The 22,035-nt window shown below is 40.9% G+C and overlaps 2 protein-coding genes and 1 long non-coding RNA gene across 3 annotated transcripts; all 3 read right to left on the reverse strand.

Moving 5' to 3' along the window:
- Positions 1 to 9,740, reverse strand: LOC105029979 (mucin-5AC). Its single transcript, XM_029121042.2, has 11 exons — positions 9,433 to 9,740; positions 8,223 to 8,425; positions 6,235 to 6,372; positions 5,944 to 6,097; positions 4,837 to 5,014; positions 4,549 to 4,690; positions 4,045 to 4,188; positions 3,650 to 3,705; positions 525 to 1,013; positions 346 to 440; positions 1 to 234 (listed from the first exon to the last, which is right to left on the reverse strand). Exons 1-11 carry the CDS (start codon positions 9,658 to 9,660, stop codon positions 151 to 153), a joined length of 1,911 nt encoding a protein of 636 aa, XP_028976875.2. The 5' UTR covers positions 9,661 to 9,740; the 3' UTR covers positions 1 to 150.
- Positions 9,741 to 11,823: 2,083 nt separating this feature from the next.
- On the reverse strand, positions 11,824 to 18,496 carry LOC105029980. Its single transcript, XM_013134668.4, has 11 exons — positions 18,273 to 18,496; positions 17,337 to 17,542; positions 16,926 to 17,063; positions 16,693 to 16,825; positions 16,061 to 16,238; positions 15,779 to 15,920; positions 14,588 to 14,734; positions 14,185 to 14,240; positions 12,551 to 12,769; positions 12,343 to 12,425; positions 11,824 to 12,235 (listed from the first exon to the last, which is right to left on the reverse strand). Exons 1-11 carry the CDS (start codon positions 18,393 to 18,395, stop codon positions 12,155 to 12,157), a joined length of 1,506 nt encoding a protein of 501 aa, XP_012990122.2. The 5' UTR covers positions 18,396 to 18,496; the 3' UTR covers positions 11,824 to 12,154.
- Positions 18,497 to 19,990: 1,494 nt separating this feature from the next.
- On the reverse strand, positions 19,991 to 21,162 carry LOC117594709. Its single transcript, XR_004575924.1, has 3 exons — positions 20,678 to 21,162; positions 20,518 to 20,597; positions 19,991 to 20,225 (listed from the first exon to the last, which is right to left on the reverse strand). It is a non-coding gene; the product is annotated as an uncharacterized LOC117594709 (long non-coding RNA).
- Between the last annotated feature and the right edge of the window lie 873 nt (positions 21,163 to 22,035).

The raw sequence follows: 22,035 nt of genomic DNA on the forward strand, positions 1-22,035 counted from the left end.
TAATAAAATGGAAAAATGGTACAAAGGTTTTTAGCATTTTATGTGGGTGTGTAGATTGACAGAAACAGAAAGACAGAAAGTGAAGGGGTCTGAATAATTTCTGAAGGCACCGCGAGTGAAAGAAACGTAAGCCGAATTCCTGCCCCTCACTCAGGATCTGACATCATGAGTTGCTATCAGCCTCAGTGTGATGAAGCTCTCTGGCACCCCGTTTGTGATCAGTTGATCACGGATCTGGAAATTGAACAAGCAGACACAACAGATATATGATTATCAGGAGGATCTGAGGGGAATCCCGCAGTTGGTTGAATGTGAAACCATCTGACATGGTGGAGTGATACTGACTTGTGGTAAGACTTCTGTTGTGATGTTTGCATCTGTGAGCAAACCTGTAAGCAGTGGCTGATAGGAAAGTTTTATGCTCACTACAAGTATGTGTCCTGTAGAAACAGTCAAAATGGTTAACAAACACATATGCACACATTATTTTTGGAGTTTGAACAACCAGTGAACGCCATACTTACTAGACCTGCTGCTCAGTGTTGTAATGGTAGTAGAGGTAACTGGAAGAGTGGTGATTGAGGTGGTTGTGGGATTGGGGATTGAGGTGGTTGTGGGATTGGGGATTGAGGTGGTTGTGGGATTGGGGATTGAGGTGGTTGTGGGATTGGGGATTGAGGTGGTTGTGGGATTGGGGATTGAGGTGGTTGTGGGATTGGGGATTGAGGTGGTTGTGGGATTGGGGATTGAGGTGGTTGTGGGATTGGGGATTGAGGTGGTTGTGGGATTGGGGATTGAGGTGGTTGTGGGATTGGAGATTGAGGTGGTTGTGGGATTGGGGATTGAGGTGGTTGTGGGATTGGGGATTGAGGTGGTTGTGGGATTGGGGATTGAGGTGGTTGTGGGATTGGTGATTGAGGTGGTTGTGGGATTGGTGATTGAGGTGGTTGTGGGATTGGTAGTTAAGATGGCTGGGAGATTGGTGGTTATGTTTGGAATGGTAGATGTAGGAGCTGTAGCACAAAGAAAGACAAACAAATTGGCTGATCAATTAATGTTTTCGTCAAAGATGCAGTCTCCAATTTTCAGTGGAGAGTTGTAAAACTGGAGCTGTCAAGCCAAATTGGTTCACAGAAAATGGTGATATGTGTTACGTATGTGTCAATTTGTGCCAAATGTTATTTAAAAAACACTCACTTTCAAATGAGAATTTCATTGATGACTGATATGATAAAATGTATAATATTCTACTTATAGATTAGGCTAATATAAAAAAAACATATTACACATCCAGACATAAATGTGTACAATGTTCAGACAAAATTTGAAGCATTGGTCAAACAATGTTAGCATGTATTTTGAACTTTTCAAGTTGAGAACATTCAATGGCATTGCCCATGAATAGACTAAGCACAATATGCAACTGTAGGCCCAGTCCTCATGTAAAATGTCCCTGATTGTCTTGAAAGGCGTCCCCCAAATAAAATGTATTATTCTTATTCTTACTTGAAACGTAGTACTACATACACAATTAGAGACACCTAATGATATATGTCCAGTTACCGACCAATGTAATGCTAAATGTATAATAACAGACAAAGATGTCTATTTATTAGTACTGAAAAAAAAAAATATATATATATATTTATTAGTACTGACCATTAAGATGGTTACAATCATGTACAATGGATATACTGTCGCTTATATGTGGCTGGCATTGATATGACATGACCACTGTCAAGGGGAGTCTGGTTATTTGGGACAACAAGAGCTTCAGATACCACAGACATCAATCCTGAATCAGACATTGTCTGGACGTCTATCTAGACACCTGTGGTAACAGCGGTTGGACCAGGAACGTAATGACGGATGTGGAATGATTAGATTAGTTCATATACTTGTCTGTGACATTGATTGTCTCTCTGTCGGTTGTCGATGTATTTTAACTGAATCACTTGAAAAAGTGCAACTTAACCCTGTAACGCCAAGTGTATCAAAACCTCTACGTCGTCAACATGATCAACACTTTCACTAAGAACCTGTTGTATGCAATCTGATACATGTCTTCTTCCCCCTGGTGGATAGTCTGTGCACTGCAGGCAAAAGCGGGCTTTTTGAATGACCGATCAAAAATGTCTGCTTTCATATAGCGACACACCCGTTTTTGATAGGGAACTCTTTGCTAATTTTGAAAAAGTTACAGTAAGAATAACATTTTTATTGTTAGTAATATTTCTATATGAATATTTACTGTGTTGAAGCAACTTATTATTACTTAATATTTTGTACCTTATTTTATAGTAAAATTGTGTTGATAATGTGTGTATCAAATATGATACAGCAGGTATGTAAGGTATTAAATCCCTCAGTCGTCATTGCATTGAATTTCATGACGCAATCTGCTTTATGCCAAATACACAATTTAGATTTTTTTATAAAACTTATGAAACATTGGATATATTTAAGATATACAGTGGGAGAACAAGTATTTGATACACTGCCGATTTTGCAGGTTTTCCTACTTGCAAAGCATGTAGAGGTCTGTAATTTTTATCATAGGTACTCTTCAACTGTGAGAGACGGAATCTAAAACAAAAATCCAGAAAATCACATTGTATGATTTTTCAATAAAAAATTTTAGATTCCGTCACTCACAGTTGAACAGTGTCTACGATAAAAATTACAGACTTCTACATGCTTTGTAAGTGGGAAAACCTGCAAAATCAGCAGTTCTCCCCATTATATTTACAGTGGAAATTGAGATGTGTTTTTCTTTATATATGCAACCCACAGTCATGATGAAGTCTTTTATCATCGATTTTCACAAAAATAACTTCTTGGCTGTCATAATATGTATGTTATATTGACAAATTCAGAGAAGAAATTCAGAGTACGAAATGAAATTCTGAGTATGCAATGTATTTTTAGATGGCCAAAGTAGTGTTCAAAATGTCATCAGCATGACATAGATAGACGTTTTGACCAGACTAGTGAATAAGTAGAGGTGTGACAGAACACTATCCTCTCTATAACCCCCCGCCACAGCAAAATAAAAAGGTTTTATTTTCTTCAGTTTTTAAAATCAAGTTCCAAACCAACTGAAATGGTCCAAATGCAATAAACAATGTCTATTTAGTTTTCTAAAATAAAAATTTTAGTGATCAATAAATTACCATGAATGCCTGATTAATCAAATATTTTTTCTGCATATATGTAAATTATATTTAAAAAATATCACCATGGAGTTCCACAAAAACTGTTTCATTCCACTACAGGAACTGTAATAACAACCTCATCCAGAATAGGGTAACATTGCTCCATGAGGCCTTTAAGTGCAGGTAAGGTCCAGTGACAGAAGATTGTCTTCCGTTACTGGACCTTACCTGCACTTAAAGATTGTTTTGTAGAATTCACAGTGGAATAAAGCAATAATAAATGAAATGTGAGAAAGTCTGTACACTGGGAGGAAAATACATATGTTGTTGGCACAGGTGCCTATGCACATTACCAGGCAATCACTGGTTGATCTGACAATTACTGATACAAAAGAATACTTTAAGGGCTACTGTAAAATGTCCCTCAGTGAGACTACCAGAACACTAGAAATGGGATCAATCTTCTCAGGGCAACATGCAGTAGTAAAACTCACCACTTTCGTTTCCAACACGGATGATGACACAGCGCAGCTCAGATTGGTACAGGGAACTGGGAAGATCGACAGAAGTGGAATTTTTTGCATACATTGACACAATGTTTCTGAGACAAAAGCCACCAAATCATTTTTATTGACACATTTTTTGAGCAACAAACTAGTAAATTACATTCTGAAAGTACGGAGTGTAGGGAAAAAAATCTCCACAGTTTTTCGTTATGACTTTCAAAGTTGCCCACACTTTAGTTAGTTTAGTGTCATAAAAATGAACGTCAAGACAAAATGTTTCAGACTCTGTTTAGCCGTGTTATGTTTTTCATTCTTGTTGTTGCATAACAGTGTACATTTAAAAGATTTTCCATAGATTCAAGTCAAACTGTCATTAGTCTGACCTGCCATTCAGTCCCTGAGCGATGAAGCACACAGGATAAGCCCCTCCATCCTCTGTAGTAGGCGTCCATCTTAGAAGGTACAGTCCTGGGCTGGTGGTGTTCTTTGTGATGTTCTGAGGTCCACTCACCAACAGCTCTGTAGCCCTTAACACAGGAAGGGAAAAAAAGAAAATGAACAATAACCTTTTGGCATGATGAGACTCTCATTCAAAGCGAATGTCTCTGACTTCCAGATCCAAACGCAATGGTCCCACCAAGTGGTACCTAATAAAACAGTCCATATCTAGTGAATTCTGTCATCACAATCTGTACTTGAAACCTAGAGGGAAGCTAAAGCTTTTTTTATAAACGGATGGCTAAGTGAGTGAATGTGGTAGCCAAATATCATTTGGACCTTGTGTGCAAACTGACAAATATCCAGGTTCCCTTTTTCAGAGATTGAGTCATGGCACTGGTGACTGACCCAACCCTTAGACTAGTGTTTCCTGGTTTCTATCCTCTTACGTGGACTGGGTAGCCTGAGCTCTGACAGTGATCTCCAGTGGTTGGTCTGTGGAGGCGAGGAGCACTGCTCCCTGGTCTGGTGTTGGAGACAGGAACATGGGTAGGTAGTCCCCCTCTGTACAGGACGGAACAGCGGGATCCACTGGAAGACAACCCATGGAGGACCACATCAATCTGGTCTTTTTTATCTTAATTCCGCTTTTCTAATAAACGGTGAAATAAAAATGTACAGACAGCATTGTATGCACTTACCTATGTTTCTATGTAGAGGAAGTACTAGATATTTACCTCTTATTGCAAAGTGAACGGGAAGTTTGCTGAGTGTATCACCAGAAGTCCTGTTAGATTGAGTTCCGTCATTGTAGAAGAGAGAGATGGACTGAATAGGAAAATCCTCCATCACCATCTGAACAACATACGTTCCAGTGGTATTACTGATGCTGGAAAAGGACAAAGTGCAGGACACCTGAGGGAGAGAAGACTCAACACATTAGTTCAATGTACCGTTTGTTGGTTCACCACACCTCCTATGCCTGCTTACCTACCAGGCGCCTCCTGTGTCAGAGACCCAGACACTTAGAGAATAAGGCAGAATGGCAAACCACTGGAGTCAGGAAGAGACACGGGAGATCTGAAGACACTTGCCAGAAACCTCTTAAGATGACAGGGCCAAATTATGGGCACTAAACTGCTTCTGTTGGTAGCGTTTGTTTTAGTGACTTTGGATCGTTTTAAAGGACATCATACAAAACAATAAACAGTCTAGAGGCAATTTAATTTGTTACTCAGCAGAGTTATGTCTAGAAGCAGTTTAATTGGATACTGACCAGCGTGAAGTCCAGAGGCAGTTTAATTAGATACTAACCTGCGTGAAGTCTAGAGGCAGTTTAATGAAATACTAACCAGAATGAAGTATAGAGGCAGTTTAATTAAATGCTAACCAGAGTGCAGTGTAGACGCAATTTAATTAGATTCTAACCAGAGTGAAGTCTAGAGGCAGTCTAATTAAATACTAATCAGAGAGGTCTAGAGGCAGTTTAATTAGATACTAACCAGAGTGAAGTCTAAAGGCAGTTTAATTAGATTCTAAACAAAGTGAAGTCTAGAGGCAGTTTAATTAAATTCTAACCAGAGTGAAGCATAGAGGCAGTTTAATTAGATACTAACCAGAGTGAAGTCTAGAGGCAGTTTAATTAGATACTAACCAGAGTGCAGTGTAGAGGCAGTTTATTTAGATTCTAACCACAGTGAAGTCTAGAGGCAGTTTATTTAGACTCTAACCACAGTGAAGTCCAGAGGCAGTTTAATGAGATTCTAACCACAGTGAAGTCTAGAGGCAGTTTATTTAGACTCTAACCACAGTGAAGTCCAGAGGCAGTTTAATGAGATTCTAACCAGTTGTATGCTGAAGTCCTGAGGCATGTTACTTGATGTAACGTTACTTGCTGTGACACACTCGTTTGGAGGTTCTGCATATCTGCATCTGACCTCATCTCCATCTGGGTCAAAGTTCAACAACTGGAAATGTCTCTGACAATTAACAGGGACACTGTGCGGGTGCAGAGTGAGGAGAGAAAAGAGAGAGATTTATTTGTAAATGTTTAATTATTACAGTGTTTCAAATGCATGTGTGTACTCAATAGTAAATGACTTCAAGAAAATAACTGTAATAGTTGGACTATTCACCGCATCAGAGGAATGACAGTGGTCTGGGGAGATCGGTTGGCTTTCCCCGTGTCAGACCTGACCCCAAGATCCACATGGGTCAACAGCGTCCAGCCAACAACGTCGTTGTCGTTGAATATCCAATTACCGCCGATATAACTGTAAAGACACAAACACAGTGGAGAAAGACAAGGTTAGTTATCACAATAAAATCTGTTCTGAAACACTTGATGGTGAAAAGATTTATGGTTTTTATTAAGATTTATTTATTTTACGGTATGTGGGTTAATTATGTACAGCAGGGCTGCCCAACCCTATTCCTTAATCTGGTTAAGATTTTCATCCACCATATAATCAGAATCAGGTGTGCTAAATTAGAGTGGGAGAGTAAATCTACAGGACAGTAGATCTCCAGGAACAGGGTTGGGCAGCCCTGATATACAGGTTCTGTAAATTAACCTCTCTGGCTGTGTCGGCCTGTTTCATTCAAGGAGAACATCTGTTCTGTAAATTAACCTTTCTGGCTGTGTCGGCCTGTTTCTTTCACAGAGAGGAAGACAGGGTGAGTCCGTGGACCCTGCAAGGTCTGAAACAGTGGAGGAACATGAGACCAGGAAACCAGAGTGAAGTCCCCTGCACCCCACCATGGTTGATATAATCCTGAAGAATGTCCCACTACACACAGTTCAGGACCTGTACGACACCGTGGTTGATATAATCCTGAAGACTGTCCCACTACACACAGATCAGGACCTGTACGACACCATTGTTGATATAATCCTGAAGACTGTCCCACTACACACAGATCAGGACCTGTACGACACCATGGTTGATATAATCCTGAAGACCGTCCCACTACACACAGTTCAGGACCTGTACGACACCATGGTTGATATAATCCTGAAGACCGTCCCACTACACACAGATCAGGACCTGTACGACACCATGGTTGATATAATCCTGAAGACCGTCCCACTACATGCAGATCAGGACCTGTACGACACCATGGATGTTTATTTAACATGACGTTCTAGCCACTGTGCTAGGATTTCAATCTGACATTTCACAGCATATTTTGACATCTTCAGAAATGAACAGTCCAAGCTCGTGGTGGGGGGCTTACAAGACTTCAAAATAAGGATTTATGAATATGTTAAGTATTCACAGTTTAATATTTTACAACTGTTTGCATGGAATTGACAAAAGGAATTCATGTGTTCAATAGCCACATCTCAGGCATTAACAAATACAGCCATGGGTGGTAACTTGAGTTCATTTAAAGGAAAATGTATATTGGGAAATAATGTTCTTCTATATTTTTATCTACAGTAAACTTGAAATAAAAATGTCAAACATCTTAACTATTAAGTTCCAATAAATTGTATTTTTTAAGTAATTACCTACTTAACAAAATTAAGGTAATTGACTTAAATATTTTGATGGAATCAGTTTCCACAAACGTTTTGAGTATTCTGAACTTATTAGGTTTTACAGTGCTGTCTAACATTCTAATGTCAACCAAACACCCAACATGAAGTGAATGGGAGAGCAGCACACAGTGACTGAAAACTGAATCCAACAGTGCATCAGTTTGATTCAGTACAGTGACAGAGAGACAGCCTTTTTTTCTGTATTAATATTGGTCACACGTAATTGTCTTCTAACAGGAACCCAAAAAGGTTCCACTCAAAAGAGTTGCCCCACAAGGGAAACACCATATTAGAGCTTTTTTTGATTGCTTTTTCTTTTTCACAATTGGGAAAGTATGGCGTTGCCAACAGGAGTCCATCAGAAGTCAAGATATGAACTGTACACTGTGCAACAGGCCAGGAACCATAAAACTAATAGTGGACGGAAGAGCCATACAGTGAACTCAAAAACAAATTGACAATAAGACATTTTTATGTTTTTGGGCTCTGTATTCCAGCAATTTGGAAATGTATTACCTACATAACATATACCGTCAAAAACTCAGGACATCATATAGTGTATGTGAAAGAAACACTCACCTCAGGTCATAAGAGTGCATGTTATTGGAGACCCTAATCATGACTCCTTCTTTCTGACACCAGATGTAGTCTCCAGATATCTCCTGGTCCACTGTCTGAACTACTAGACTGGTCTGATTTCCACAGTCTCCACTGGTACACGTCCAGGTTAAGCCATCAGAGTCAGGACAGGAGTGAAAGCCTGTCTTGTAGCGAAGTTCCACCTGCAACAGCACATTTTAGACCAGATCCATAGAAGAATTTCAAGACTTTAACAAGACTAGAGCATCTGGTTAAGATGCATCTGGTTAACATTTCCAAATTCATATTTGGAAATATAAAATGTCAAAATAATTGTATTTTACTGTTAATATCATCTGTAAACAGGCTGTCTTAACACAGATATATATTTGACAGCTATCTGTCAAATATGATGAAATGCACAAATTAGCTAACAAATGTTAATAAATCAAACAGTCAAAAAATAAAATAAATCTGTATCTTTAGTTTGGGAACGAACTAGCCAATAGCTTTCTAGCTAGCTGGATTAAAGATTATATTCACCTATGAATTAACATTCACTTTCCCTTCTGTCTAAAGGAGTTGTCTGCATCGTGTCTGGGACTGGTGGGCCCCCATTGCGGTTGAGGTTGCTGCAGTACCACTGCAAACTATCTAGACCAAGCCTTTTCTTGGTTAATTACTTAATCCAGTACATCTTCAAACTACTACATTAACAACGTTGCTCAGAAACATAATCTCTAAATTACACTAAATAAAGCAGAACATTTGTACAGATCTGATGCTAAGCAGTCACACTAAGTGGCAGCTTGTTTAGGCGACTGTTTGAAGAGTGACGTGTAATAGCTGTCAAGTTTAACAGTCTTTTACGGTATATTCCAGTGATCGACAGGCAGGGGAAAAAAATGAATGACCATTAAATGCACTGGCTTTTGGAGGAAGATATCTACCATGCACAGGTCACTAATAATATCTACCAAGGCACAGGTCATTAATAATAATGAAATAATAAAGGTTGAAGACTGAACTGGGGTAGAGGGGCATTCGCCCTAAAATGACCAAAAATAGACCTTAAATACTACAAAGTAACTCGTGCCCAGCTTTACCATGCCCAGCTTTATTACAAAGTCGACAGCCAGAAGAAATGTGAGCCTCTCTGTCTCCCAGCTGAGAGCCAGAAAGGCTAAGAAGCACCACCAGTGTCTCTTACTGTGTAGGTTCCGTCCAGGTTGGTCCCTCTGGGGTCATACGTCATGGTTCCTCCGTAGAAATGGGAGGCCCAGGAGCCGGAGACCAGCAGCAGCATCAGAGCTGACCGAGGTGGAGACATGGTGCCTGTCTGTGTCTCTGGGTCTTCTGATCGGGTTCTGTCTGAGTCCTTGCCTTTTCTGCACAACCCCCGGGCAACCCAGATGCACACCGGGCTACAAGTAGTCATGCGTGCCTATGAGAAAGTGAAAACACCTGCATTCCAATGCACAGGAACAATAGCCTAATCAGTAATCAACGCTTTGGAGCACCCTCTTCTCGAAATCTGACTGTACATGGAACGACAAAGGCATTGGAATGAGGGAGGGGTCACAAAGCGGTCGATTTCGACGAACGCCTCACATGCACACAGACAACGTTGTTACATGTTATGTAGCAGCTGTCTACGCATCCCCGCAGGTTCAGGGGGGCGTACCAGCAGCCAGACTTGGTGGCCCCCCCACCTGTCCTAGCCTGTTTGTCAACGTCCAAAGGAATGACCCAACAGAACCGGTGTGGATGAAAACATTGGCGTGTACAATTCACCATCACGGGTTGCCAGGTCAATATTTGACAGTCTAAACAACCGCATTGACTTTGATAAATGGGCTATGAATACATGTTATCCCAGGCAGAACGACAAGGAGCAAAATGGTTGAGACTGTCACAGCTTCTGTTTGTGCCTACAGTTGATTAGACTGGAAAATCAATACAATAAAGAACACAGTACCTTGACTTTAATCTAATCACAACCTAACCTTAACCTCAATAACCTTTATGCCTAAACTTATAACCTATGTAATATGTCCATTATTATAGATGTGTGGATAACACCTCGTGTTTTCTGTTTGTCCTTGCCCTTATATGGTCTTTCCTGTTCTTGTTTCGGTTAATCCGTATATTCATTTCACCTGTGTTTAGGCGCCACCTGTTTCTGTTCTCCTCGTCAGTCTGTGTATTTAGTTCGGCCATTTTCTCATTGTCTCTGTTGGTCACTGTGCCTCTGTGCTTGTCATGTTGTCGGACCTCCTGAACCCCTAAGTATCACGTAGTGCCCGGCCTTCTGTTGTCATTGCCTTCGAGGTTATTAAAAGGAAACTCCTCCAAATTCTGCGCCTGCCTCTGCCTCCCTTTATGAAACGTGACAGTATCATTGTTTCTGTTGGTATCTTTCTCCAGCAAGGTCAACCAGGAAGTAGCGCATAGAAATGTTTGGTTTACCTCAGTAATCCAGTTAAATCCAAGAACTTGAACAACACACCAGTAGGGAAATATTAAAAATGTTATTAGAATGGCCTAAAATGTTCCAATCCCATCCAGTCATACGACCTGACCAATCACCTTCCATTCACAACAGAAAGGCAGAAGTATTTGGCTCAATTCCACATGTGATTATAATAATGAAAGATGAGATCCAACCTGTTTGGGAGAGACTGTGTGATCCAATCTGATCTTATCACAGTATATGTCAGGCGCTTGGTCACTGTAACTGCAGCTCTATCAACCCACATTTTTGAAGCCATTGTACTCTTATTCTCACACTTCTCTTCTCATACTGTCACTGAGCAGATTTCCAGAGATGATAGTCAACACATTCAACTGAGATACAGTGCCCTTTTTTATTATTGGGACAGTGAAGCATTTCTTCACCTTTTGAAACTATTTACTGAAAAGGTTTGGATTTAAAACCAAACAATGATCAGAAGGTTAAAATATACATCCCTGTGGCTCTAGCAGTCTAAGGTGGAAGGTACAGAGACCCGTAACATAAAACTCATGCATAGTGTAATAGTGTGAAGGAAGAGTGAGAACAAGACAACCAAAGCTACCGTCAAACATAAAACGTTTATGATGAACACACAGTAAATGGGTTAGGGAAAAGGGGCTGAGCTGGATCCAAAGAATGAAATAATATAGTCAAAAACCCCTAAACTGAACTTGCCTGCCTCAAGAACAGCTTAGCGAACCACTAACCTATAGAAAAATACAGTGGGTGGACAGTTTTCATACAGTTTGTGTACGCCTAAGGGCGACTTGCTAAAAATCACCTTTTCCCAGATATAAACAAAACACATAGGTTAATCAGTGACCAAACAGCAAACAATTGACTAGACAACACCAAACAAAACATCACAGCAATACATAGAGTACTCACAGGAAACAGGACAAAGTGAGATGTATGCACTAAGATTATGTGGTGTATGAATGAACAAGTGTCTGTCTATCAAAAGGGTATGTTTCACAAGTTTATGTCTATATCAACTTATATGGGATGAAGCAAAAATAGTCTTTCTTGGGGGGGGGGGGGGGGGGGGGGGGGGGGGGGGTTATAAACCAGGGGATGTGTGATGTGATTGAGTAATGGATAAAGGGAACAGGTGGTGCAATCAGGAGGAGTGTCCACTGATTGGTCCACCTCAGCAGTCAGATGAGCACTGATGACTGCCAGTTGGGACACACCAACGACAACAATCCGGAACATAAAGGACACCTGTGATTAGGGCAGAAGGAGGGGAAACACAAACACACACCTGGCGATTTGTGTTGTTACAGCCGATGCAGAGTGAGGTCACCTGTATGTAGAGCGGATCAGTTCTTGAGTCCAAAATATACTAGCTTAGCAATTTCGATATGATCACGTGACGCAAGGGACTATTTGATCAAGACACATTTCTGTCCCTCCTTCACGGGTTGATTGGGTGAGTTGCAATCAGGCTCAATGTGAAGAGTTTTGGAAAGCCATAGCTGGTTATTTTCTGATGGACCTGGAGACAGAACACGCACACATAATGAAGTGGGGTTATTAAGAGGACCTGAGAATCCTGCTGTCAGCTGAATATCAAACTAGTGGAGGTGTCATAATGAGACTGACCACTGGTAAAAGCACATTACTGATGAACTCATCCGTAGTTGGTCTTGGAAAGGAAAGCATTACGTTCACTACGACAATGTGCTCTGTGGAAAAAACAACAATAATTAGAATACACACACACACACACACACACACACACACACACACACACATACAAATACACACACACTATTTTAGATGTAGGAACAAAAGTGAACATCATACTCACTAGTCATGCTGCTTTTTGGTGCGTTGCCCACATGGTCAATCGTAAGACTGGTGGTTAAGTTTTGACTGAAAGTTGCGCGTGGGTTGGTGAGTTGAGGGGTTTGTGGGGATTGCGCTGTAGTTGATTGGATGGTAGTTGGAAATGTATTTGTGGTCATCGTGGTTATGATTTGTGTTGTCGGAGGAAGGGTTATTGTAGAGTGAGCTGTAGTTGTGACGGCTGTGGCACAAAGACAAACAAACACGGGGTGACTGATTGATCCATTGGTTTAATTATTATTCGTTCACTGATTGATTGGTAATTTGAAATAAGTTGTTCAACAGAAAACTGTGCTTTAAAAATGTAATAATAAAATGTGTTTTTTAAATAAAAAATTATAAAACCACATTTGCAAATAATGACACAGTTATAACAAAAAAAGTGAAACAGGGACTAAATAAAATATAAATAAGATATAGGCCTATTAAACAGGATTAGGTAAAAACATTGAAACCTGGTCTGGCAAACTACATCTTTTACAGTGAACCGATCCCATTCGGCCAAAGTAGATTTGGAGGGGAATATTAAAGATTATATTAAAGGAGCCCTATGCAGCATTTCCATTTAAAATATACAATAATAATCCTGAAACTATCCCCAATGCCAGGGTTACATCGGCATTGGGGATAGCAATTTTTCATTTGATGGTAGTGTTGGCTACCTTTTTACTTGAAAAGTAGGTTACATCACCTCATTTAGGTGGCTAGATAGTCAAGGAAAGCTATGTGTAAGTTAGTAGATTGATGACAGAGAAACAATTATACTACATAGAAAATCATTTGATGTTCTTGTTAATTTTATTTGTATGAGTGCAGATATGTTTTATGAAGGTTTCTCCAAAGTCTTTGGTCGGACAATAAGATAACCAGCTAAATGGTGTCGGAGCAGACACTCCTTGATTCCATTTCTTGCCAGAAAATAGTGTTACAACCTGGTGTTCTCTGCAAAATGTTAAGAAAAACAAAAATGCATTCTAGGTTGTTTGACTAAACCTTGGCTAATGCATAAGCGAATATTGCAATTATACTGCCTTTTAGATAGATTTAGCCTTGTACAAGCTGGTTGAAGTGTACATATTTCTGTTTCATCTAGCGCTAGCTAGCACAGTTATGGTTTCATGTTCGCAAGATAGCCATCACTGAGTCTCTGTAACACTGCATCTAACGCAATACATAGCCCAGATGACATTTGATGGGTTTAGCTGTTTACTTTTTTTATTCTGTGTTCCGTAGTTATGGAAAGGGCCCATCAACTTTAACCCCACTGAAACAAAAGTCTTTGTTCATTGTTCCAGAATCAACGATTGGAGATGACACTGCTTCAGACCGGTCAGTATGCTCATAGTTAGTAATGATAGTGTCAGATCCTAAAGGATTTATAGAACCAATGCACAACTCACTGCTGATAGGTGGTGTTAAGTTGCATAGGGCACCTTGAAATGTACACGCAGCCCTCTTTGGAATTTCAAAATTGTGCCAAACCCATGGTCTGTGCGGAAATTCCTAAAAAGGAGCCTCTCTCTCTACCAGGGGCAATCCCAGAACACTAGAAATGGGATCAATCTTCTCAGGGGAACATGCTGTAGTAATACTCACCGCTTTGGTTTCCAACACTGATGATGACACAACGCAGCTCCGATTGGTACAGGGAACTGGGAAGATTGACGGAAGTAGTAACAGCTGTTATGTCCAGTTCTTCTAAATCATTACTCAACCAAACTATGCACATACTGTTAAAACCAATGGTGACAACTTACATTATAATCCTAGCAAGATGCAGAAATACTGTATTAGAAACAATTCCAAAAAAAATTCTATGTAACCACACTGCCAGTGACTTTGTAACCAGCAGAACCCGCAGAGATCTCCTCCTTGTGACCTTAACACTCTCCTCCCTGTGACCTTTACACTCTGGTTCTCACTATACTCAAGGCCAAACTCACTGGTACCGATATATCTACAAGCAATATGTCTGAAGTCAAACTGTCTGTGGACTGACCTGCCGTTTACACTCTGAGCGATGAAGCACACAGGATAAGACCCTCCCTCATCCTCTTCAAAAGGCATCCATCTTAGAAGGTACAGTCCTGGGCTGGGGGCGTTCTTTGTGATGCGCTGAGGTCCACTCACCAACAGCTCTGTAGCCCTTGACACAGGAAAAATAAAAAACATTTTTCATAGAAAATATCAACACAGAGACAAACAGTCACTGAAGATCTCGATCCAGGCCAGGCCGCCAGCCACTGGTGACAAAACGTTCATCTCACTCTTCTCGGAGGGCCGTGTCCTGGCAGATTTCTTTTTCCTTGGCTGTTGTTATGGAACTTTTTAACTAAGGTGCATTTGAGAAATGTCTGTCTTTCCATTGGCTGGTATGTAGATCTTTACTTTGATTGTGACACACGGCTGTATGATATCAGAGTATTATTAGGTATTTGGGCCATGTCCTCCTGCCTAGATAAAGAAGGGTGTCAGTCTTTTGTTCCTCAGGAATGTGGTCCTTGGGGGGAGTAAGGTCAGTTGGCCCCTTTTAGGTAAACACTACAGTGAACATTATGGCAGGAAGGATAAGGTGGGGGGACAGCCCGCCCTTTGGGTAAAGCCTTTGTAACACAAGACAGATGGGCAACAACTTACCACACCCATTTTCACTGTAATAAATACAGATTGTGCATGTATGGAGTCAGACACTCCTCGGACGATTATGTTGGTAAGCGTTTGACGTGTCAATCAATCAATCAATCAAATGTATTTATAAAGCCCTTTTTACAACAGCAGTTGTCACAAAGTGCTTTACAGAGACACCCGGCCTTAAACCCCAAGGAGCAAACATCAGTAGTGTTGGATTTCAGTGGCTAGGAAAAACTCCCTAAGAAGGCCGAATTTTAGGAAGAAACCTAGAGAGGACCCAGGCTCAGAGGGGTTACCAGTCCTCTTCTGGCTGTGCCAGGTGAGGACTGGTAACGCGTCTCTCTTATTTGCAAATAATATTGAAATGGTTAACTTGTGCTTAGAGAATTTCGTCTCTGTACTTCCTTATTTAAGAGTGTTGATCGATGGAATTACCATCACACTGTCAATAAAGGAGAGACTGTGCAGATGAACCCGGCCCTCCAGGAAATAAGACTGACACCCATGATTGACAATACCGTTTGACCAGTGAATAGTTTCCTGGTTTCCATCCTCTTACGTGGACTGGGTAGCCTGAGCTCTGACAGTAATCTCCAGTGGTTGGTCTGTGGAGGCAAGGAGCACTGCTCCCTGGTCTGGTGTTGGAGACAGGAACATGGGTAGGTAGTCCCCTTCTGTACAGGATGGAACAGCGGGATCCACTAGAAGACAACCCATGGAGGATCAATCTGGTCAATTTATCTTAATTCCACTTTTCTAATAAACAGTGAAATAAAAATGTACAGACAGCATTGTATACACTTACCTACTGTTCTATATAGAGGAAGTACTAGATATTTACCTCTTATTGCAAAGTGAACGGGTAGTTTGCTGAGTGTATCACCAGAAGTCCTGTTAGATTGAGTTCCGTCATTGTAGAAGAGAGAGATGGACTGAATAGGAAAATCCTCCATCACCATCTGAACAACATACGTTCCAGTGGTATTACTGATGCTGGAAAAGGACAATGTGCAGGACACCTGAGAGAGAGAAGACTCAACACATTAGTTCAATGTACCGTTTGTTAGATTACCGCACCTTTTGTTGAAGACCCAGTACTTAATCTGCCTACATAGCAAATTTCAGAGAAACAGACACTAAGAAACTAATGCAGAATGGCAAAGCACTGGTGGCATGAAGAAACGAGAGAGACAAAGTAACCTTTTCCTTTTCGTTAATCAGAATGATGGGAATTTGGGTATTCTTTCTATAGAGGGAAGCACCTACACTAATTAGTTATGCAACTGAACTTGGACACTCAACCTTTATAGTATGTATAGTAGTCATATAATGTATCATCAAAATTCAATCATGTACTGTATTATTCAATGAAACCATTAATAATACATAATAATCATAATAATACTGACAATGCTCACAAAAAAATCACACTAATTAATTCCTGACAATGGACCATTTTATTTGGGTACTAACCAGGGTGAAGTCTAGAGACAAGTTACTGAGTGTGACACACTCTTCAGGAGCTTCTGCATATCTGCATCTGACCTCATCCCCATCAGGGTCAAAGTTCAAAAACTGGAAATCTCTCTGACAATTAACAGGGACACTGTGGAAGTGCAGAGAGAAGGAAGGGATTCACACCTTTATTAAATACTTTTATGTAACACTTAAATGTGTGAGCAAAAGTAATAGTTAGGACTATTCACCGCATCAGAGGAATGACAGTGGTCTGGGGAGATCGGTTGGCTTTCCCTGTGTCAGACCTGACCCCAAGATCCACATGGGTCAACAGCCTCCAACCAACAACGCTGTTGTGGTTGAATATCCAATTACCGCCGATATAACTGTAAAGACACAAAGACAGTGGAGACAGGCAAAGTGAGTAAACACAAAACAAACCCGTTCCTAAACACTAGTGTTTTATTGTGTGTGTGTATCACTGTGTTTTATGTTTATTTGTGTTCATGAGTTTTTATGCTATTTCTTAGAAATAGAACAAAACAGTTTGTTACCAATTGCAACCCCATTGAACAAAAACTCTTCTAATCAATGTAAAATGTATATTTCACAAATCAGAAATGTATCGTAATGAACTTAGGACACAAATACAAACTCACTTCAGATCAAAAGTGTTGGTCTTATTGGAGACACTTTGAGTCATGACTCCCTCTTTCTGACACCAGATGTAGTCTCCAGATGTCTGCTCATCCACTGTCTGAACTACTAGACTGGTCTGATTTCCACAGTCTCCACTGGCACACGTCCAGGTAAAGGGATCAGAGTCAGGGCAGGAGTGAAAGCCTGTCTTGTAGCGAAGTTCCACCTGCAACAGTGCAGTTAGGATGTATAAATGCTCAGGTCAGATTGTTGTTTCGAGTCGATACAATGTGATCGTTGTTCTACTCGGTGAAGGCAATACATTTTTATTCTTTAGGGAGTTCCGGAGAATAAGATACTACTCAGGTATGTACACAAGGAAGTGGATGTGACATTAAGAGCTCAGTAGAATTATCTCAGAATAACAAGCATCAAGCTTCCAAGCTAAACCATCGAACATTTTAATGATTCAGAAGGTATGTACATATAAAAAAGTAATTACAACATAGTATACACATATAAAAAAGTAATTACAACATAGTATACACATATAAAACAATGATTACAACATAGTATACACATATAATACAATGATTACAACATAGTATACACATTTAATACAATGATTACAACATAGTATACACATTTAATACAATGATTACTACATAGTATACACATATAATACAATGATTACAACATAGTATACACATATAATACAATGATTACAACATAGTATACACATATAATACAATGATTACAACATTGTATACACATATAAAACAGTGATAACAATATAGTATACACATATAAAACAATGATAACAATATAGTATACACATGTGAAACAATGATTATCCATTTAGCTCAAAAGAAATGTAAAGAAATAGTTTGTTATTCACAATAGTCCTGGACTTCATCTTTAAGAACACTGAATTTGAAGCATTACCAGCGTCTTACCCTGTAGGTTCCGTCAGGGTTGGTCCCTCTGAGTTTAAAGGTCATGGTCCCTCCATGGAAATATGAGGCCCAGGAGCTGGAGACCAGAAGCAGCATCAGAGCTGGAAACTGAGAGGGAGACATGGTGCCTGTCTGTCAGGTAACTTGGAGTACGAACAAAATTGTAATACAGTTGCAGACACGCGAGTATATTAACCAGTAATCACACTGAATCACCATCCAACACAAACACACACAATCAGATCTAATCCGTGCGCGTAGAAACACCCGGAACAATCAACATATGTGGGTGAGGCGGGAGGAGAACACTTGGAATGAGGAAGAGGTTGTAAAGCAAACAACATTGGCAAGTGCTACACAGTCACACGGAAAAACAAAGGATTTCACAGACACTGATACAGAGGGCTTTTAATGCAGAGGGCTGGGGCTTTCTGAACACACCACCCTATTGACCACAAACCTTCTTGGTCACGCCGCAACTGTTAGTACAGCATCAGAAAGCTACATGCATAGAGGTATTACGAAATAGAATAACACCCATTCTATGTATTTGGTTTCTGAGGTGACACCATCCAGTCCCACTAGACCTGACCCTTGACCCCTACAGAATGTCTTGGTGTAGGTCATAAGCCACCCTCAGTACTAGTTAAACTTTTTTTAATGGCAAGGCATTACAGACCATGGAATTATTCTAGTGAAGGAATCTGAGTGGGGAATGATTGGTGTTTTTCAATTGTAAACTGAGGACTTCCAGGAGCATTCCAAAGAAGACTGGAATGTAATCAGTTCTGGCAGGTGTTCAGAAAGGTTTGTAGGACAAAAATCTAAATGTTTTGGTTTGCAAACTGTATTACATAGATTTACTGAAACCACAAGTGAACACAAAAGTGTATGGCGATGTCACGGTACAGTGATGACTAGCGCCATCGTGCCGTGCACTCCCGGTTCCCATCCCTTCATGAACTCACCATGGACTCATTCATTATCTTGTCTCCCATAATCATGCACACAGGGGCCCCATCATCCCATCAGTGTTTAAATGTTTCCCCTCTTCTTCTCCCAGTTCTCCCAGATATTGTCGCTATATGTTGCACGTTGCTGGTGAGTCTTAGTTTTGTTTTGCTGTTATACTTCAGCCCTTAACTTTATATCTGTTATGTTATATATATATGTTTTGCATTCCTTGTTTTCATTAAATTCAACATTTGAATGCCAGTGTGCCTGCGCCTGGTTCCTTCACTCAACCGCCACATTAGAGGAGAGGTGACCAACCCTGTTCCTGAAGAGCTACCCGTCTGTAGGTTTTAAAGCTAACTCAGTTCTTGAAGAACAACCCTTCTGTAGGTTTTAAGGCAAACCCACTGCACACATGGAAATCCACCAAGAAGTATTTAATTGACCAATAAATCAACATTTTGATTTAGTTTCCGGACTTGAATCCCATTAAAAACCTGTAAAAGAGGTCAGTCCATAAGCACAGCCAGAAGTATGTCTAAGATCTGGATGTGTATAGAGAAATGGAAAATCCCTTTCAATGTATTCTCCAACCTCATATCGTTAAATGTATAGGAAAATGCCCAGCACCATTATCGTTGCACATGGGATGCTGCCTATGATATCAACAGGCAATATATTTAAGACATGTCATTTTTGTTTAATAATTCATCAAGTACAATATAATTACATGATGAGAATGATAATATAGATTGTCTGTGTTGATTTATACAGTTCTTTTGCATAACTTTTTATTAAGGGTGTCAATCATTCTGTGAGATGACATTAAGAGATTCTGAATTTTCAATCTATTAAACTGGGGGGGTGAGCAAGAATAACTATTTCTTTCTCAAACGAGCAGAAATTTGTGTCTTTCCTTCAGGGGCTGATTTGTTGCATGGCTCTCAGACGTACGGTAAATGTGTCTTGGGAACCTTGACTGAGGATTTTCCCACGTAGCTGGAAACAGAACACAGACAGAACAGCTATGTATTATCACCAGGGGGAATCCAGGCACCAGCTGACTGACCAGACAGAACCCAGACAGAACAGCTATGTGATTATCACCAGGGGGAATCCAGGCACCAGCTGACTGACCAGACAGAACCCAGACATAACAGCTATGTGATTATCACCAGTGGGAATGCAGGCACCAGCTGACTGACCAGACAGAACACAGAAATAACAGCTATGTGATTATCACCAAGAGGAATACAGGCATCAGTTGATTGTCCAGACAGGGGATACAAACCTTCTTTAAGACTTCTCTGATCTCATCATCTTTCAGCGCTCTCAGAGAGGAGATCTTCACACTCAGTCCAACAGTGTATCCTGTGAATGACCCTTCCTGTAATTATCGGTAAACAATGACACTGTATACAACTTTTTTTTTATATATATATAACACATACCAGGTTTGATAATCATAGTTGAATTGCTCAATAGGGTACTTCTGGATATTGTGGTAGGTTCAGGCTCTGTGATGGAGTTGGGCACTTTGGAAGTTGTAGGCACAGTTGAAATCACAGTAATTGTAGAAACTTTCATAGGTGTGGCAGTTGAGGATGTTATGGGTATGTTGGTAGTTGTTGTCTCTGTGGTAGTATTGGGCAGTGTGGTTGTTGTGGGCTTTGTGGGGGTTGTGGGCTCTGTGAAAGTTGTAGGCTCTGTGGTTGTTGGGAGATTTATGGTAGTATTGGGCTCTGTAATAGCTGCGGGCTCTGTAGTTGTTGAAGGCTCTGTGGTAGTTGTGGGCTCTGTGGTAGTTGTGGGCTCTGTGGTAGTTGTGGGCTCTGTGGTAGTTGTGGGCTCTGTGGTAGTTGTGGGCTCTGTGGTTGTTGTGGGCTCTGTGGTTGTTGTGGGCTCTGTGGTTGTTGTGGGCTCTGTGGTAGTTGTGGGCTCTGTGGTAGTTGTGGGCTCTGTGGTAGTTGTGGGCTCTGTGGTAGTTGTGGGCTCAGTGGTTGTTGTGGGCTCTGTGGTAGGTGTGGGCTCTGTGGTAGGTGTGGGCTCTGTGGTAGGTGTGGGCTCTGTGGGAGCTGTAGGCTGTGTGGCAGTTAAGGGCTCTGTAGTTGTAGTTGTGGCCTCTGTGCTAGTTGTAGGCATTGTGATTCTTGTGGGCTCTGTGGAAGCTGTATGCTGTGTGGAAGTTAAGGGCACTGTAGTTGTTGTAGACTCTGTGGTTGTTGTAGAATTTGTGGTAGTTGTGGACTCTGTAGTAGTTACAGGCACCGTGGTTGTTGTGGGCTTTGTGGTCCTTGTGGGCTCTGTAGTAGTTGAGGGCTTAGTGGTAGTAATGGGCTCTGTGGTAGTTGTAGGCTCTGTGGTTGATGCATGCTGTGTGATAGTTGTAGGCTCTGTGGTTGATGCATGCTGTGTGATAGTTGTAGGCTGTGTGGTAGTCATGGGCTCTGTGGTTGTTGTGGGCTCTGTGGTAGTTATGGGCTCTGTGGAAGTTATGGGCTCTGTTGTGGGCTCTGTGGTAGTTATGGGCTCTGTGGAAGTTATGGGCTCTGTTGTAGGCTCTGTGGTTGTTGTGTGCGCTGTAGTAGTTGTAGGATCTGTGGTTGTTGTGGGCTTTGGGGTAGTGGTGAGCTCTGTGTTAGCTGTGGGCTCTGTGGTAGCTGTGGTAGTTGTAGGGTCTGTGGTAGTTGTAGGCCCTGTGGTAGTTGTGGGCTCTGTTGTAGGCTCTGTGGTAGTTGTGGGCTCTGTTGTAGGCTCTGTGGTAGTTGTGGGCTTTGTGGTAGTTGAGGGCTCTGTGGTAGTTGTGGGC

Source organism: Esox lucius, chromosome 7 (assembly GCF_011004845.1).
Source record: "Esox lucius isolate fEsoLuc1 chromosome 7, fEsoLuc1.pri, whole genome shotgun sequence".
NCBI classification, from domain to species: domain Eukaryota; kingdom Metazoa; phylum Chordata; class Actinopteri; order Esociformes; family Esocidae; genus Esox; species Esox lucius.